Source organism: Schistocerca americana, chromosome 1, assembly GCF_021461395.2.
Source record: "Schistocerca americana isolate TAMUIC-IGC-003095 chromosome 1, iqSchAmer2.1, whole genome shotgun sequence".
Classification (NCBI taxonomy): Eukaryota; Metazoa; Arthropoda; class Insecta; order Orthoptera; family Acrididae; genus Schistocerca; species Schistocerca americana.
The window spans coordinates 351,924,995-351,945,254 of NC_060119.1; the positions used below are offsets into that span (position 1 = coordinate 351,924,995).

The 20,260-nt window shown below is 37.0% G+C and overlaps 1 protein-coding gene across 5 annotated transcripts in view; it reads left to right on the forward strand.

The window, feature by feature from the left end:
* The first annotated feature begins 1,008 nt into the window (after positions 1-1,008).
* Positions 1,009-20,260, forward strand: part of LOC124599665 (probable cytosolic iron-sulfur protein assembly protein Ciao1) — a 73,545-nt gene continuing 54,293 nt past the window's right edge. Inside the window, exons 1-2 of one of the 5 annotated variants that reach the window (XM_047136100.1) lie at positions 1,009-1,060; positions 1,869-3,075. In XM_047136100.1, the coding sequence (XP_046992056.1) occupies positions 1,874-2,884 (1,011 nt within the window). In that variant the 5' untranslated portion in view covers positions 1,009-1,060; positions 1,869-1,873 and the 3' untranslated portion in view covers positions 2,885-3,075. Of the gene's footprint in view, positions 1,061-1,621; positions 1,786-1,868; positions 3,076-15,214; positions 15,716-20,260 lie in introns of those variants that run through there. The other 4 variants (XM_047136096.1, XM_047136098.1, XM_047136095.1 and 1 more) reach the window with 4 other exon arrangements.

The following is a 20,260-nucleotide window of genomic DNA, read 5'->3' on the forward strand; positions in this document are numbered from 1 at the left end:
CCAGGCGTATCAATGCCGTTATTATGGCCAGAGGTGGTTGTTCTGGGTACTGATTTCTCAGGATCTATGCACCCAAATTACGTGAAAATGTAATCACATGTCAGTTCTAGTATAATATATTTGTCTAATGAATACTCGTTTATCATCTGCAGTTCTAGTATAATATATTTGTCTAATCAATACTCGTTTATCATCTGCATTTCTTCTTGGTGTAGCAATTGTAATGGCCAGTAGTGTAAATGCACCATTGTCAGATGGGGTCCCAAAACTGAATTTCGTAAACTGATTCTCAATGTCATACCGCTTTTGATTGGTCATGTAAACACTTTAAAATCGATTCTGGCAATCCGCTTCTAGTTATAGTTGCCGATTTTCCAATACCGCAATCGATTTTCGCTACCGTGTAAATGCAACCGGTCTTGAAATTTGTTTGGGCTGTCAAGTTATGCCGTGATTTAAAAATTTTGGGCTGATATGGACAGAGTGGTTCTTTGTACAGTGAAGGATCAGTAGAAATATTAGACTGAAGCCGTCTACACGTCGTCTAACTGAAGAGAAATAGCGATTTTGCTGGCCAAAACAGGAACTGTTAATAGTTGTTTTCCAGGCGCCATATATTTAACTGGTCTAGCAAATCCGCTTCCTACCTTACGTGGAAACACCACAGCGAAAAGCTGTTTCCGAAATTCGCTTTTCGTCTTTCGGAAGGTGTGTCGCGAGTCAATGCAGTGCTTGTAGCTTTGCAGTGTGTACGCACTTTCCTCAAGTTAACTCTTTCGACTTTTCCCAACAATCTTGACGGTATTTGTTTTTCCAATTTTAGGAAGCAACGTCGAAGTACCATATTTTTCATGGTTACTGGGAAATTCTGGAACGCCTCTGTACAAACTACTAAGTTGAGACACTTCTATCGAGCGAATGTGTACCTCGCTCGTCGCAGGTGTAAACACTAAATAGTAGATTTTGTTTACATGCGTTAGTTTGTGGTGTGACATTGTATGACGAGTTTTACGTACGAGGAGAGGGTAATGCAATAGTGAAAAAAACGTAGAAAATAAAGGTAAAAGTAACCAATAGTGCGGAATGAAACACTTCGTTTCAAATAAAATAACTGCCTCAGCGGAAAAATAAATAGAAGCAAATTTCTCTTCAAAACTGACAGAAATAGCTTCATTAAGACATTAATGCTTGATTGCTAATAATGTGGAAATAATACAAAATCAGGAAATTGAAACTACTAACTTATTTTGGTCTTTCATGATTATGAGACTGTATATTAATTCACTTGATAGCTACCGGCCACAGAAATCTGTTTTGTTTTCATTTGACGTGGGAGCTGTAAACGAAGAGAGCTTCAATATCACGAAGCATATACACGGGTTACGTGGAGAAGAAACCCCTCTCCATCTATAACTCAGCTTGTCTGCGCATGCGCGAATCTGGCAGCTTGGGCGCGCCGGAAAAATTTTTCCAGGTTGCATCTGGCTACTTGCTGCAACTGCTCGTACCGCAAACAGCCACGCTTCAAGTAGCCAGAAGCGGGAGAAGGCACTGCTCATACGCGACTTCAGCTTTGCGCATGCGCACGAGCCAGCTGGCATCTGCTCAAACGAACTACTTCTATCAAGCGAATGTGTACATCGCTGGTCGCAGATGTAAATACTAAATACTAGTAGGTTTTGTTTACATCCTTTAGCAAGTGGAGTTAGTGGTGTGGCATTGTATGACGAGTGTTACGTCCGCGGAGAGGGTAATACAAGAGTGAAAAAAGCGTAGAAAATAAAGGTAATAAATTTCAGATGTGACCTTTTTGCTTTACGATCTAACATTGCACATTCAGCACAGCGGTGTGAAATATTTCGTTACAGACACAATGGTACGCATGGAATCTGTGCAAACTTTACTTGGTCATCAAGGACGGGTATGGAATGTTAGCTGGCATCCCCAAGGATCATTTCTGGCAAGTTGTGGAGAAGATAAAACAATTCGAATCTGGGGTAGAGAAGGCGATAAATGGATTACTAAAGCAGTTTTAACTGACGGTCATCAAAGGACTATCCGTCAAGTAGCATGGTCTCCTTGTGGAAACTACCTAGCGTCAGCAAGTTTCGACGCTACTGTGGCTATTTGGGATAAAAAATCAGGAGAGTTTGAATGTAATGCAACGTTGGAAGGTCATGAAAACGAAGTAAAAAGTGTTTCCTGGTCAAAATCGGGACAGCTACTTGCAACATGCAGCAGAGATAAAAGCGTGTGGGTGTGGGAAGTTGCAGAAGATGATGAGTATGAATGTGCAGCTGTCTTGAATGCACATACGCAAGATGTTAAGAAAGTGTTGTGGCATCCACATCTTGATATATTGGCTTCCGCCAGTTACGATAACACTGTGAAAATTTTTAGGGAAGACCCCGATGACAATGATTGGATTTGTGCAGCTACTTTGAGTTCTCATGAGTCAACTGTTTGGGGTTTGGCTTTTAATCCCACGGGCTCACGACTTGCAACATGTAGTGCTGATCTAACGGTAAAAATTTGGAATGAATACCTCCCAGGTAATTCTGAGGGAATTGTGACACCAGGAACGGATGCTGTGTGGAAATGCGTGTGCACATTGTCAGGTTATCATAATCGTACAATTTATGATATTGACTGGTGTGGGACAACAGACCTCATTGTAACAGCGTGTGGTGACGACAATATTAGAATTTTTAAGGAATCTCCTGGTTCTGATAGAAATGCCCCGACTTTCTCTTTATTGCACACATGCTATGGAGCCCACACACAAGATGTTAACAGTGTTTCATGGAATCCTACGTTTCCTGGTTTATTAGCATCTGCAAGTGATGATGGAGAAATAAAAATTTGGAACTGCAGTGATTATTAAACAGATGAACAGTTCTGCTAACTCTTGACCTAGACATTCCGTTGCTGCTAATGCACAGTGACAGACAGATAAAACAGTTTGAAGCACATGCATAAGTTTCATCATTTCTGTGAAGACAGTAACTGCTAGTACACATATTGTCTCTGTTTTCTTTTTTATGTATATATAATAAAGATTTTGTTTTTTGTTTAGAGTGTAAATTTGGAATGAGGTTTTCCCAAATATTTCACTTAGTTAAAAATTAATATTACTTTTATGAACTGACATGAGCTACCACAAGAGTAATTATAATTGGTCTTGGAAGGTGTGCCTCCTGCAGTTACATTATGACAAAAATAGAGTCGGTGAAAGTGTCAGATTCCACCTCTCTGCTTTGACACATATTTGCCTGTTTGTGTAGCAAGCTTTGCAAACAGGTTTGTTCTAGGCAAAGTGTAGCAGTGACATCTTACAGTTGGGATTTAAAGTAGCATTGGTTGTGTTACTTTCTTTCAGATAGTGTTACAGAGAAATTGGGTTTAATAAAATGAAGCTGCATGATAGAGCATTTAAGGAAGACTCAGTATCAAGGGTGGGCAACTACCTGTAACTGGGCCTTCAGTCCACAACCACTCACCTTCAGACATTACCATAAACTTTAAAGGAATCTTCAGCTTGCTAGTACATATGTTCCTCAGTCATACTGTCATCATCAGAGGAAGCCTTAATCATTCCAACGGTCAATTGGGAAAATTACAGTTTTGTAACTGGTGTTTCTGGTAGGACAGCCTATGAAACAACACTTGACACTTTCTTTGAAATTACTCAGAAGAAATAGTTTAGAAGCTCACTCATGACAGAATTATATTTAATGATAACAAATGGACTTGACATCTTTGAAAATGACCGTATCAGGACTCATAGCAAAAATGATTACCAAACTACAAAGGGCAACTAAAACAAATTTAGGCTTACATGTGCAGCAAACTAGATAAAGGAGACAGTAGTGTCATATCTCATGGAGGCATTTAGCTCTAGGCGGAAGCATCTAGAGGAACTGTAACTGAAATCTGGACAAATTGTTGGCCACCCGTTAAGAGAGATGTATCTAGCAGAACACTCCATTATGGGAGGTAGTATAGTCTGTGAAAAGAACCTTTTAAATAAACACTGTAATTGAAGAACAGTCCAGAGAGCTATAGACACAGAGATGCTAAATGAGATGCATTTGGTTATCATAAGGACAGTGAATGAAACTTCAGAGACTGCCATATAGAATTTTATCAAAAGACATGTAACAAACCCAATGAAATTCACATGCCAAGGGTGCTGGTGGCATCAAGAGTTACTGATTTGTCCAGACACTCATGTTGACACAGGAACCACATTTGAGGGTAGCAAGACAAAAGCAAAATTTTCAAATATTCCTTTGCAAAGGAAGATCCAGGAGTACTGTTCTGGGTTAATTATCATACTATTTAAAAAAATATTTTCAGTGGCACTGAAGAGCAACTGAAAGGCTTCATGGCTTCAATGAATACCTAATCAGATAATATACTAAACTTGCAGCTGAGTTAAGCCCTCTCTTAACTGCACTAAAATGTATAGCTCTTGCACAGGAAACTGTGCCCAATGTGTGGAAGTAGGCACAGATCCCTCCTGTCTGCATACAAAACTACCATCTTATTGATATACATCTCTAGTAGAATCTTAAGAGATATTATGAGTTCCCGTATAATGGAGTACCTCTTGCAGGATGACCTCTTCCATCCATGTCATCTAACATGAACTCTGGGAGTCGTATATCAAAGCAGTCAGGTGGATGCAATTTTCCTTGTCTTCTGAAAAGCATTTGGCCCAGCACCACACCAACACTTACTAATAAAAGTACTATGACATGAGGCATCAAACTAAATTTATTACTGGATTAAGCAATTTTTGCTGTGAAGGAAGAAGTACAAAGTTTTGGATAAAGATTCATTGACAGCTGTAGAAGTTACTTCGAGGTGTGCACTAGGAAAAGAGTATTATGTCCATTACTGTTTATGAAGTACATTTATTTATTCTCAAGTCAGAAACATACGAATACACAGGCTGTCACTCAAGCCAGGAAACAGAGCAAGTAGACTGGGAAAATACAATATCACAACCGGCCAGAAAATCGCAACCTCCTAGGCATTCATAGTGGTATGAACGATATCATCCTCAGTGGTGGTTGTTGGGCACAGGAGGTGTAGAAATATGTGGCTTGTGTCTACTCTTGTCCACATTTACATTATGTGTTGTGAACATCAAAACCCGATTTCTTCATATCACTGTACAGGCTTTCCATACTAGATATTACTCACATTTGAGAAGAACATAAAAGAAAATTTCTCGACGTTGATAAAACTGACATTTCTTAAATTATATATATTCATTACTATACATATAATCTTCGTTATTATTATTATTATTATTGTTTTTTATATTATTCGCTTACCACTCAAATTGTCATATTTACTCACTGAGGAAGTCAGTCCGATATGAGAGAGGGCCTGAAGGTCCTAACCTTGCCGTGTGAAGCAAACACGCTAATAAATTTCCGTGCCAATCAGCTTTCAGATACTGACCTGGCAGACAAAAGTACCACATGTTATTTATTTATTGAGATCCTGTAAATCCAATACAGTGAGAGATTCGCTTGGCTGTAGGATGTCAGATTATTACAAAAGGGACACACAAAAAACCATCTTGCAAGAGGGGGTATAGGTATAAAATGAAACACACATTAATAGGTATTGACAAAATTACACTTAAAAAAAGTTAAAATAAAGGCAGATCTTAATAGCTACAAAAAAGACATAGTAATGTTAGCAATGGTACCAACTATCATAATGCATAAGAGAACATCAGATTTAATTAAAAGAAAAAAATCAATTAGAGTTAACACATTTGAAATGTTCTTCAACCAAATAAAAGGAATTGTGTATTAGGTTGTTTTTGAGCGGTTGTTTAAATTTGGGAAGCTTGTGGACATGTGATTTCAGTGATGGTGGGAGGGCATTGAACACCTTGCAGCTCATGTAATGGACTACTTTTTGTAAAATACTAAGGGTTTTTAATTCATAATGGAGGTCCATCTTCGTACTGGAATTATGAGTATGGTATGAATCATTAGTTTTTATTAGAATAGGTTTCACGTTTGAATTCAACAGTCCTTTTAGGAAAGGCCGATTCGAATATGCATTTAAATTCAATTAGAAAAGCATTATACTTGTCATGTTAGGGTTTCCTTCCATTCTATTCGTATATGGAGCATAGTAAGAATGACTGCTTTATTTTCTGTGTGTGCCTTAATTGATCTTATCTTGTCACTGAAGTTCCCACAGAAACAATAGTGCACATACAGGGTTGTAGGATATTCCTCACTTGAAAGTTTGTAACAATGATTTCATCGAATGGTTAGTATTTTTATCTTCAAACATCTACCAGACCAGGTTCTTCATCACCTCCATGATTCTTTCCCATAACTTAACTGAAGTTACGCCTGTTTATGCTGCCTTTCTCTCCCCATATTTGAGCAATATTTTGAGGTTAAGTGATTTGCAATTAGTCTCTTTGTAAACTGACTGCATTTTTCCAGTATACTGCCCGTGAACCAAAGTCTGCTATCTTGCCAATCCTGTGAGGGAACCTATATGCTCATTACATTCCATATCCCTACAGGCTGTGGTACTCAAATATGTATATGAGTTTACTGATTTCAATTGTGTCTCTTAGATGTTGTAGGATACTACTTTTCTGCACAGTTTTTCCAAACACTAAAGCAAGTTGCCAAACTTTGCACCACTTTGAAATTTATGGAAATCTTGATATTTGTGTAGGTAACACTTCTTTGTAGACAGCTGCAGGCTACTATTAATATTGTTTGCCAGGTCATTAATATACAACATAAAAATCAAGAGACCTAAACACTTCTTTGGGGCATGCATGGAGTTACTTCTGCTCGTGTTGTTTTTCCATCCTAGATAATATGCTGCATCCCCACCAAGAAATCCTTAATCTAGTCATGCGTTTTGTTTGATGTGATCATATTTTGTTAATAAATATACTGGTGCTTCCAAGTTAACTGCTGTTTGGAAGATAAAGAAGGGTAGCATGAATTGTGACAGGTTAGGCTCGTGGAAGAGCATCACAGAAATGCTAAAAACTTGAACTGGCAGATGCTAGAAGGTAGACAGAAGCCTACTTAAAATTTTTCTACACCCAGTATTAAGTAAGGACTATACTAATGCTCCCTATGTCTCCCATTATGTTGCAGACAACAATTTAAGAAGTGTGAACTGTCTAATGCTTTTTTAGGTCAGGAGAGAAGAAATTAATATAAAGAACTATTGAATTTGAAAGAATCCATATCTGTAATGACATATTAACTCTGAATAAAAAAAAAAAACAAACAAAAAGAAAGCAGCCATTAAGGAAATTACGAAACAGTTTAAAAACAAAATGTAACCTTTATCATTAAAATCCTTCTACATGTATCACTATGTCGGAATTTAAATACTTATACTACTAAAATAACTGATGTGCGGCCATATTGCAGAAGGCTTCCTGAGAGATAGGTTGTCCTTTTTCTGGAGATATGTTTCTGAAGTCATGATGTCATTGTATTGGCAGCTCATGGTCTCGCGGTAGCATTCTCGCTTCCTGAGTGCGGGTATCAGGTTTGATTCCCGGCGGGGTCAGGGATTTTCACCTGCCTCGAGATGACTGGGTGGTCTTGTGTTATCTTCATCATCATCATCATCATCATCATCATCATCATCATCCCCATTACGGTTGGAGGAAGACAATGGCAAACCACCTCCACTAGGACCTTGCCCAATATGGTGGTGCGGGTCTCCCGCATCGTTCCCCTATGCTCTGTCAATGAGTGTGGGACTTCAGCATCATCATCAGTGTCATTCTTACAAGCTTTATTGGCTATAAAATTACACTGATCTATCATGAATGTATGGGAGAGGAATCTGGGAGGTCTTTTCTGTAGCCTGAAGCCTGTTGATAATTGTTAGTCTACTGTGACTCAGCAATAAGCTTCCAGATGTTGTACTGACACCCCCTGACATATGGAATAAATGTATAACAAGTGTGTGATCTGGAAATGGCTCTGATTCTGTAGGATGAGTGGAGTACTGAGTCATGGAAATGAAAGAGAAATAATATTGACTCATTCTCATACAGTGTTCTCAGGTTTTGAGACATTAATACTTTCCATACTCAACAAAGTTTTTGATTAGTGTTGACGTGAGTTGAAGAGCAATATTACAACCAGTGAAGCCCAAAATTTCAGAGAACCATAATATTTTATGGTAGAATATTGTCCTAATGAAACAATCACTTATTGTGAATAGGATAAGATCCTTAGCAACAATATGCCAATATGATGGTTAAATTTCATTGAAATGATTTTCAGTGCATTCAGTGTATCAGCATCACATTCAATACAACCTGTCTGCACCTTAATGACTTTAGTTTTTAACTGCGTTCACCCAGGCTTTATGGTTGAGTAGTTGATGTGGCTGCTAGTAGCTCAATGTAAGGTTTTCCTGTTTTAGAAATCTGCCATTTCTTCTGTACACAGATCATCTGTATATGACACGCAGAAATACTGAATTATATGAGCAACTTGGCATCTGCAAAGAACAAGAGATTTGTGCTAACAAGCAGTTACTGTTAAAATCAGAACATAATGGGGAAAAATAATTGAGACCTTATGCTAATGATCGTGCAGCCCTACTGTTACAAAGAACAGATGAAAAGATAATGTTCTAGAAAAAGATGTTAAAAAGCTCCAAGGAATGACTTTGACATAACACACTGTTATTTGTTGGTTGGCTAGTGGCAAGAAAAGTAAGGTCGTTGTTTGGGGGTGACAAAGTAGAATACCAGTTTTATGAAGTTATCTATTGCAGAGCAGATGTTTACAGTGAGCAGAGTATGAAAGCAGTAGCAAATAAATAAGTTTACAAAGGAAGATAATTAATTTTATTGAACTGAAAGCTCGAACAAATTCATGGAAAAAAAAACTGGAAAAGAAAAAGTAAATGAGGCTGATGTGAGCAGTGAATAAACAATTTTTACAAGCCTCTCACTGAATTTTTGTTTCTTAGTGAATCTGCAACCAATTATTTAACACATATTGCAGTATTTCTAATATCAGGATCAGTTCCTGAAAGATAAGAAATGAGAACTACTGCGTGAATTTCTTAGTTTGCCTTTTTGTTCCTTTTCATAACCTCTGTAACTGCTGTGGTATATGGGGAATATCTGTTCCACAATGTATCATCTACTTTATTCAGTTCATACATTGAGTAATGTTCCATAATAAAAGTGTTTGGGAAAATATATGGATCTCACAGATAACTTCATTCACTTTACACTTTCGTAAATGACTAATAGAAAGATCTGCAATTGCACAGGCAGAGAAATAGCAAAACATCTTCATTCCAGCGATTTTTCAGCGATCTGAAAATTCTGCTTCTAGTGTTAAATTTTTAAGGAAAATTGCCACACGATGCAATATTTGTAGACTATATGTTGTATGGAACAGTCAATGATTCCAGAATTTCTAATATTCATGTGGCAATGGGAAGCATAATTTTTATTCATTAGCTGGTGGAGTTACAGTATAACTATTGCACTTTCTTATATTTGAGGAGAGCAGGGTTTAGGGAGGTTTTGACTATCCTCTCTTGGGTTTTCATCATGTACCTAACTCATAAAAGTAAAAAAACTCCTACAACTGGGCAGATACTACTCTCCACCAATCCTCTCTCTTCAGCAAAGGATGGAAGTTTCCAATACATAATAACTTTTTTAAGTAAAACAATAAAGTTATAGAAGCTACAAATATGGGAATTTTTTTTAATGATGCTGATTTGTGAAACAGTCTACCTCCTAACATTCTGTGACACAAAGTTATGTAAAATCATATATTGTTGCACCTGTCACTGCCATGTCAATCTCATGTTTCATTGCCTCATTGATCAGGAAAATCTCCATGAGGATATTCCTTGTGGTATAGATTCCAAGTGATCCTTAATGCATAATATTTTAGAAATCCTCCTATGAAACATAATACAGAAGACATTGAAACTTCGTATATTTATAGCTGATAAATTGGGAACAACTATACACAGTTGTCACCATCATCATCATCATCTGAGAGGCATAGCAACTGTTGTGTTAGTTCTACTCTTATATTCTAAAAAAGTTGTTTATTACCAGCAGTTAGAAGATACTTAACAGAAAACAGCATTCACACTAACTTTTGGGTGGTAGCCCTTTTTCTAGAAAAAGCACAGACATTCACACACAAACCACAGTACATCCAAGCATCAATCCATCACAGGTGAGTGGCTGTCTTTCACTTATTGTATGCATTGCTTCATCCAGGAATTTTCATTATTGTTATCACAGAGTTAATGTGATGACAACTGCAATTCCTCAGATTAAAATGAGGTGTTCTTGATGTTTATTTGACATACATTTAATTTTTTCCATCTCTAGCAATGGTATTTTACACACTGCAAGTTTTTCCATTTGGTGTTTTCTGGAAATCGTATAGATCATTATATGCCACTTCTGCCTCCATAACTAGTACACCAATATGTTACTGCTCCATGCACACTGATACATTGCCCTTCCTCTTCATGCATTAATAAAAGAAAATCAGGAAGTTAGAATTTTAACATTTTGATGTAAGGAGGTCATTAGAGATTGATTCCATTTGGCCTGTGCCTAAGTATGCGACTGGTTATCAACCAATCTTTCTATAAATTATTTGAATACTTGGGGTTAGCATTGCAAAAGCACACTGAAATTATTATGAATACTATTCTGAACTATATAAAATGTAAAAAAGGTGTCAGCTATTTTGTGAGGTGGTAGAACTCATAGAAACGAAATTAGTAAACATGGGTCCAGAAGAGCACATTTCCAGAAATCTGAACACTTGTTTGTAGAAGGGACTGGAAGACTTTTTGTTGTGGATTTGAACACAGTCATTGTGTTACTGATCCACCAATAGGTTCAATGGTGTGTTTTGATGTCTATCTGTATCATAATCTTCTAACAACACTTCAGTCTGAGCATTAGGTAGTCTGCAGTCATTTATGTGTTCAACTTCTGTTGTACTGTAATTTTATATGTGTTATTATGCAGTAAATTACAATTTTGGGTATGTATTACGGTATCTTTTGTACTTACACAGATGACTTTACTTTTGTGTTGACTGGTATTGTGCTGTTTGCACATACAAATGTTTCAGTACTTTTCTCTTTCTGCCATTTGTGAGCAACAGAAGCCTGTTCTCCACAAGTAATGTGGTGGATATGATTTTCTGCTACAACCAGTAAACAGGGCAACCACAGAAGTTGGAAAGACAATTTATTATAGGTACAAGGAAGGAAATATTGAAGTTAACTTGGTTAACACAAGAAATACTTCAATTGATTGACAAATAAAGAAAATATAATAATGTTCAGGAATAGTCTTTTAGAAAAAAATAAATAAGGTAGCCACAGTGAAATGGCTGCAGGATAATTACGAAGAAACTGAAAAAGACAATATTATGAAAAAGATAGATTGTTATTACCAGTGGCTGCCCTTAGCAGCCAGAGATGGTGGTTTTTTATATGCATGTGCGTGCGCGCTCGTGCTCGCACGCACGCGCGCCTGCACACACACACACACACACACACACACACACACTCTCTCTCTCTCTCTCTCTCTCTCTCTCTCTCTCTCTCTCTCTTACTTCATAATATTGTATTATATCCTGGATTTTGCACTGTCTGAAATTGAAAAGAAATGGTTGTCAAAAGAACTGATTCAGCATGCAGAAAGTTCAAAACAACATTCAGTGAAATTAAAGGCAAATGTTTCAGCATTAAGAGTGCATGATATATTCTAGTGTTAAATGTAGAGGAGTGTGTGGAAAAGCAGAATGAGTATGTTGAAGACCTCTATGAGGAAGAGGAATTGTCTGATGACATGATAAAAGAATAAATGGTAACCATATGGAAGACATAGGCGATTCACCACTGGAGTTAGAGCTTAAAATACCTTTGGATGACTCGTAAAAAACAAGGTGCTAGGCACAAGTAATATTCATTTCAAATTTGTAAAATTATTGATGGAATTGGCAATCAAATAACTGCTCAAGTTGGTTTGTAGAATCTATGAGTCTTGAGGCATACCATCAGCCTCTTGGAAAAACAACATCCACACAGACATGAAGATACCAAGGGCAGATAACTGTGAGAACTATCACACAGTCAACCGAACAGCTTATCCATCTGTGCTGCTAACAAGAATAATGTAAAGAAGAATGCAAGACAAAACTGAAGAGCTGTTAGGTGAGGTCAGTTTGGCTTTAGGAAAAGTAAAGATACTAGAGAGACAGTTCTGACTTTGCACTTGGTAAGGGAAGCTACACTTAAGGAACGTCAAGACACATTTCAATGATTTGCCAACCTATATAAAACATTTGGCAATGTAAACTGGTGCATAATGTTCAAAATTCTGAGGAAAATAGTTGTAAACCTTACAGAAGGATACGTGATGTAGGATACGTACAAGGACAAAGAGGAAGCAATAAGCATGGAGGACCATGAACAAAGTGTTTAGGTTAGAAAGTGTGTAAGACAGGGTTGTAGTCTACTATTAAATCTATACAGTGAATAAACAATGACAAAAGTAAAAGAAAGTTTCAAGTCTGGGATTAAAATTCTGAGTGAAAGGGTCTCAATGATAAGATTCATTGATGAAACTGCTATTCTCAGTGAAAGCGAGGAAGAATTGCAGGATGTTTTGAATGAAATAAACAGTGTAATGAGCACATGGTATGGACTGAGAGTAAACTAAAGACAACAAAAGCAATGAGGAGTAGCCAAAATGAGGTTAGTGATAAGCTTAACGTTAAAATTTGGCAGTACAAAATAGACGAAGTGAAGGAATTCCTCTACCTTGGAAGCAAAATGACACACAACAGATGAAGCAACAACGACCTAAAAATCAAACTATCACAGCAAAGAATCCTGGCCAAAAGAAGTCTACTAGTATCAATCATTGGCCTTAATCTGAGGAAGAAATTTTTGAGAATGTACGCTTAGAACATAACATTGTATGGAAGTAAATCATGGACTGTGGAAAAACTGGCTAGTAAAGAACTGAAGCATTTGGGATGTTGTGCTACAGAAGAATGGTGGAAAATAGGTGGAATGATAAAAAATGATGTTCTCTGCAGAATCAGCAAGGAGAGGAGCCTATGGAAAAAGAGCATGTGGAAAACTTTGACAAGAAGGGACAGAATGATAGGAAATGTGTTAAGACACCAAGGAATAACTTCTGGGGTACAAGAGGAAGCTGTAGAGGGGGAAAAGAGAGGTTGAAATACATCCAACAAATAACTGAGAATGTTAGGTGTAGATGCTACTTTGAGATGAAATAGTTGGCTAGGAGAGGAATTCATGAAGGGTCATATCAAAGCAGTCAGGCTTCTTTAATACAGTAACATGCAAACATCTGGAAGTAAAACCTATAAAAGTAATAGGGCTTATAGTGAAAACTCTTGATGATGGATGTGTGATGACATGTGATGCAGAGTTGATGAGATCTGATTATTTAATGAGGAAAGCAAACGATGAGTAATACTTAAAATTTTGACAACAAAGTAATCACTTATATGATGGAAATTTTATTTTAATTCAGATTCTTCTTCATTTTAATGCTCCAGTGCCCTTTTCAATTTCTTCTTTCCCGTATAAGGTGCAATTTCTACTTTCAGGATAGCTAAAATTTGATGCAAGAGGAATTACACTTGCTACTCTCAATTTTGCCTTCACCAAATCTAAGAGTTGGTACAAATAAGAAATGCATTGCATCAAAACAGTGCTGAGTGATGGGTCCAAAAGATTGGACTCTCATTTAAAAAGAGTGCATGTCAGATTCCAGTCAGACCACTGTGAGTTAGATTGGGTCACTAAATCACCATCTGCTTCTGGATCCATGCTGCACAAGCCATCTTATGGTCTTTGGTGGAGGGTACTTTATGTACTACTATCAGTTCCCCATTTTCCTATTCTGGCCATGAATTACTCACAGGAAGAAAAACTGCTGGAAAGCCTCTTGTGAGCTCAAATATCTCTAATTTTACTTTCATAGTCTTGTCATAAGATATATGTTGGAGGAAGTAATATATTGGTTGTCTCTTCTGGGAACATACCCTCTCAGAACTTTAACAGTAAGCTACACCATGATGCAGAACTGCTCTCTTGGAGTGCCTGGCCCTGAAATTAGCAGAACGTTTCTGTGATGCTTTTATGCTAGATGAATGTGTAATGACACGTACTGCTCTTCTTAGGATCTTCTCTATTTCCTCTATCAGTCCCAATTGCTTTGGATCCCAGACTGATGAGCAATATTTGAAGGTTTATATCTGTTAAGAGTGACATGTTGTGTTCTGTTTGCTATAAACTCTTCAGTTCTGTCACACAGCTGGTCTCTGGTCTGATATTCTGTACCCTCATATTTGGTTCATCGGATGGCAGTGCAGAACTGTGTCGAATGTGTTCTGGTGGTTATGGAATATGGCATCAACCAGGGAGCAGGTATCTTCTGCTTCCTGGGTCTCAGGGATGAATAGAGTGAACTGGGTTTTACACAAGTGTGTTGATTCCTGCAAAGAAGATTTTTGGCTGCTGAAATGTCATAATATGTATCACCTTGGCACTGGTCATTCAAAAAGACTGAATCAAATCCTAGTTCACCCGAATAAGCTCTATGTCTCTAATGATGTTAATGTTGACAGAAAATTGTACAGTAACATACCAAGTTTCCCTCAGTTTTCAAGATTGAGTATTTCACTCTGTATACATTAGAGAAGCTTTTTCACTGTTTTCTCCATGATGTACCTCTTCTTGTAAGCCCTTGCCGAGTGAAATTCAAAACAACCTCCAGACAGGTCCATTTTACTGGCAGTTGAATATATTAATTTTATGAAGGACAATAATTAGGAATGTTGTAATGAATTAAGCCCTACACTAGTTTTCAGACTCATAATCTTCACTAGTTTTCTATGATAGTTTGCAAGAGAAAGTTAAAATGAAATACTATTTAAAAACCTTTTTTTTTGTTCTGTTGATATAATTTCAGTTTCCCTGCAATAAAAGACACCTTATTTTTGACCATGATGATATGTTCCTTCTGCCTCTCATTTCCTTTGCATTAGTAATAACCTCTTTTTCGACTGTTGTAATAATGATTTACTGCCAGGGATACATTTTAGATGTTCTTCTTCTGTTACAGATTGTTGCTGACATAAGAAGTTTATTCTCACATGAAAGTACAGCCTACAGTTTAAATTACTTTGGAAACTGTGTACATTAGATGCATCTGTACATCTTCCAAATAAGAGCTGCAGTGAGGTTGCTAACAAGAAAGATTGTTAACTATAATTTCAGAATCAAGAAGTTTCATTATCTTTGTAGTCGTAACAACATTGTTAATAGTGACATTATTCCTCGAAGAAAATTGAGCATGGATGAACACGGTACTGCTGGTGTGCCCTTGGATGAAGTAATTTCACAGTTAAATTCATTTGCTGAATTATCACTGGCTGAGACGTGGGATAATGTAGGACTACTCATTCAGCCTTATACTTCGAGAACAGTTGAGAAGATTTTGCTTACAAATGATTTAACTGAAGCTGTAATGCAAGAAGCATTAGAAAAGAATGTGGGGATGATTATTTCTTATCATCCACCAATTTTTAGGCCCTTGAAGTCTGTTACTAAAAGGACATGGAAGGTAAATAATTGTAGCATATAGTATTTAAAATATGATGAGTGGCTTGGAAGTTTTGAACATATTCAGTCATTGTGTAGAAATATTCCATAACTGTAAGTTGGTAAACAAGTACTATCTGTAAACTTTTTCTAGCTCTCTAAGAGAATGCAGGGCACAAAGGAGGTAACTTCCACTCTGAGTACAAACTGCTGTAGGAAGAGGAGTGATGTGGAAAGAAATGCCCCATCTTCCTCACACAACATAGCCTTTGTATGTGTTCTTTGTGCTTCATACTCTTAGTGTGGGTAGTAAGCTACCTTTTTCTGGAAGGTGTCTTAAATGGAACCCACAATGGGACAGAAACTGATTCATCACTCATTTTAGCACAAACTTTCTGAATATGGGACAGTTGTATGAAACATTGCCTTCAACAATGGCTACAATGGTGCTGTTTTGCAGTTTGCTGTTTGATTGCCAAGGGAGCAGCGAGTGGACACAAAAGATTAGTGGCTCTGTTTCCCGACTTTTACCGATTTACATAAAATTGTATGTCTGGATTCTAGTTTTTTGTTGTTTCCAATTTTAAGATGTAACTGAAGACTTCACTTGTTTACTTCTTTTCTTTGTAAACAGTATCCAATTTCACTTACCAAACCTGTCAACATTTTATATGTTTCAAATGCGCAGTCAGTAGTTACACCTTGAATCAGAAAAAAGTCACCAAATAAATCCATATTTCTATATTTTGGCACCCATATTTCTCTGCTAATTCAATGAATGTTATTTTTCACTACACTGAAATTGTCCGATTCAAAAGCTGCAATAATTCATATGACAAATGCGTTCCACCCATTTCAGTAAAATCCCCATTAGTGTTGTGTAGACTACTTTACTCTTGCACCAATAGCATTCCAGATGCATCATGAATCCTGTCAAACTCATTGCTAATCTAATTTTGCAACTCATCCACAATATTCACTGGAGTGTCATGTTTTTCTGTCTCCATAAGAATTGTTAATTTTGGTAGCCTATCAAGAAGTTATGGTGGATGCCATCTAAGTGTCATCCCACTTCAAGAATGAAATTGATTTTTTTTTTTTTTTTTAAATTGGGTCCAGTTTGATTACATTATGTGTACTTGTAATATAGGACAAGTCAACTTAATCCAACATCTTAGAATACATAGCCTTAGTATTACAATATTAAACATCAAACTGACATGTATGTGGCATCAGAGAGCCAAACATGTACATCCTGTCAGCATGTGGAACAAACACTTAGGAAGAAGAAGAACAAGTAGTAAAGCGACAAACATGCTGATAATGCTGCATACATTTTTCTCCAAATCTGTATTTAGGTCTTACTGATCATCAGATATTCTTTCATCCAGTGACTACAGAACAGTCATACAAAAGCACATGATGTGTACAGTACATTCAGGTGATTACAAATACACATGCAGGTAATGAAAATATTTCCCATTATTTACTCATATATGCCTCTACACTACAAAATTTTTCTTTCATTAAATAATGTTCATGAGGTTTCTGGATGTCTTTTCATCAATGCTGTTCTGCATACTCTTAGGAAGACACTTTATCAGTTGTACACTTGAGTACAGAAACACTCTTTCAATAGCTCTTAGTTTGTGCAGTATACTTGTCAGCTGGAGTTTATTTCCTCTGTTATGTGAAGTAACATCTGCATTTTTTCTAGTAGTATATTGACTCTGATTAATGACATTATTGTTGTGTATATGTATGTGAATGGGAATGTCAATCTTTTAAGGTTATTGGAGACAGTTCTGCATGAGTCTGTTTTTTATTCAGGATTGTATCAATGGCCTTTCTTTGCAGTGCAATTTTTTTTAATACTACTGCTAGAGTTTCCCCAAATAATAATTCCATATTGTAAGTGAAGTTGAAAAAAGAGCGTAGTAACTGCAGATGGAAGTTGTTTGTTAGCATAACGTGCAAGCTATTTAATAGGAATAAAGGCCGAGTCATACCCCAAAGTAGTAACTGAAAGATTTAGAGGTACGAGTCCACTTGCAATGTAGACATTTAAAGCCAGGCAGAGTCATACCCCAAAGAAGTACTGGTAACCGAAAGATTTAGAGATGTGAGTCCACCTGCAATGCAGGTGTTTAAAGCCAATCACAAAGGACTAACTTGGCAAGAAGTTTACAATACAGACTACTTGAACAACAAATGTAGTACACTTCTTCAAACATTTAACTCTTTCTTTAATAGCATTTTCTTGCCAAAACCGTGTGGGTGCTTATGCAGTATTAATAACCAATTAGTTTAGGTAACTAACGGCATTAAAGTATCATGTAGAAGAAAACAGGATTGTATCACAATATGACAGACAGAGCTTGGTAATAGAATTTTACTACCAACAATACTGCAAAGTGCTGAGGAACCTCATCAGAAAGGTTTAAATAATGTATTAAACATGAGACTAGAAAGCTGTCAGAACAAAATTAAAACTATATCGCCAATTATGAAAGAGGTATCAAGGCATAATATGGGTACTCAAAATATTACACCTTTCTTGTGTCTGAATGTAACTGTTAGTGAGCCTAATCAACTTTGAAATGGATCTTATTGGTGTAGGCAATTTCCTGACAACCTTGAAATGAAACTTCCTGGCAGATTAAAACTGTGTGCCCGACCGAGACTCGAACTCGGGACCTTTGCCTTTCGCGGGCAAGTGCTCTACCAACTGAGCTACCGAAGCACGACTCACGCCCGGTACTCACAGCTTTACTTCTGCCAGTACCTCATCTCCTACCTTCCAAACTTTACAGAATCTCTCCTGCGAACCTTGCAGAACTAGCACTCCTGAAAGAAAGGATATTGCGGGGACATGGCTTAGCCACAGCCTGGGAGATGTTTCCAGAATGAGATTTTCACCCTGCAGCGGAGTGTGCGCTGATATGAAACTTCCTGGCAGATTAAAACTGTGTGCCCGACCGAGACTCAAACTCGGGACCTTTGCCGTTCAAGTCTCGGTCGGGCACACAGTTTTAATCTGCCAGGAAGTTTCATATCAGCGCACACTCCGCTGCAGAGTGAAAATCTCATTCTGGGAACCTTGAAATGGGTCATACTGGTGTAGTCAGTTTCCTGATTGATTGCAATACTCACTAGTGAAACAAATTTATAAAATGAATGAAAGAGATGATGTGGTCAATTACTGGTCAATTTTTTTGCTGCAAGTGTTTTCGGAAGTTTTTCAGAAAACGGTGTGTAGGAGATTAGTGGCAAATCTAAGTACACATAATTTGCTGTTGGACGCTGTTTGACACAAGTGTCTACAGAAAATGCTATTAATTCTTTTGTGTGTGAGGCACAAGCAGGACAGGATGACATATTGAGGACTGTAGGTATTGTCTTTGACTTAAAAGAAGCATTTGATTGTGTGGACTTTACAGTACTTAAGCATGAGTCTGAACACACTGGGGTTAGGGAAACCCTTACAGTGGTTTACTTTGTAGCCTATTTGGAAACAGATAGTTCATGTGAGTGTCCACACACAAGGAAGAGCTTTGACTTGGACTTGGATAATGTAATGTAGGGGATGCCACAAGATTCTATTCTGAGTCCATTGCTTTTCTTGATATCTATTAATAATCTGCCATGAAATATGCAGATGTTCTCTTTGTAGTTAATATGAAAGACATGGAACATAATATAGGTGATGTAGGTAATGGGTAGCCAACAATACTAGCACATGACTTTCAGAAAATAGATTAATGCTTAACTATAACTAAATGCAAAGCACACACTGAGCTGTTGTAAAAGGAAAATTTTATTGTCATTTTGTAAACTTCATTGTTCAAGTGTCTCGGGGTTAAAACTCTGCATTCCTGTACATACAGCGCACCGTTGTTGACAGTAGTGAGTCATTCAGATGATTCTTTCAGAAGAAACTGCAACATTCATTCTGTGAGCACTATAGGTGGAAGGATCATATGCAGTTGGGTAATATTTCCTCAACCACTGTACAGAAAAGTGTGCACTTTTCATAGGCTTCCAGCAGAACTGAAAAAACTGAATGATTAACTCATGGGCCTACTCAGAAATTTATCCAAGAGAGGGCAAGATTCTATAATTTTTTGTTATAACTGATTTAGTGAGTTTTAGAATTATCATGCTACAATAACTACATTTGACAATAAGCAGAAAGAGCTTATTGTATCTCAAATGATTGATAGGTAACCACTCAATGTTTTTAAGACAGATTACTTTGACACCTTAATTTGAAGCATATTTCAGTAGTGCATGCAAATTATATAATTTTGTGCTACTAATAAAAATACAATAGTCCCTATTGTTTAAGTTATATGAAATTTCATCCTTCTTATGATTAAATATGGAATATCCAATGAGTTATCCACAAAAAATATTTTCATTCATTTACCAAGTGTGGTTGACAATCAAAATTAAAAATCTGGTTCTAGAAAAAAAAAAAAAAAAAAAAAAAAAACCAAAGGGTATGATTGACATTATCCTATTGCAATGCAACAAAAATTACCATTTAAAAATGCCAAGTTAATAC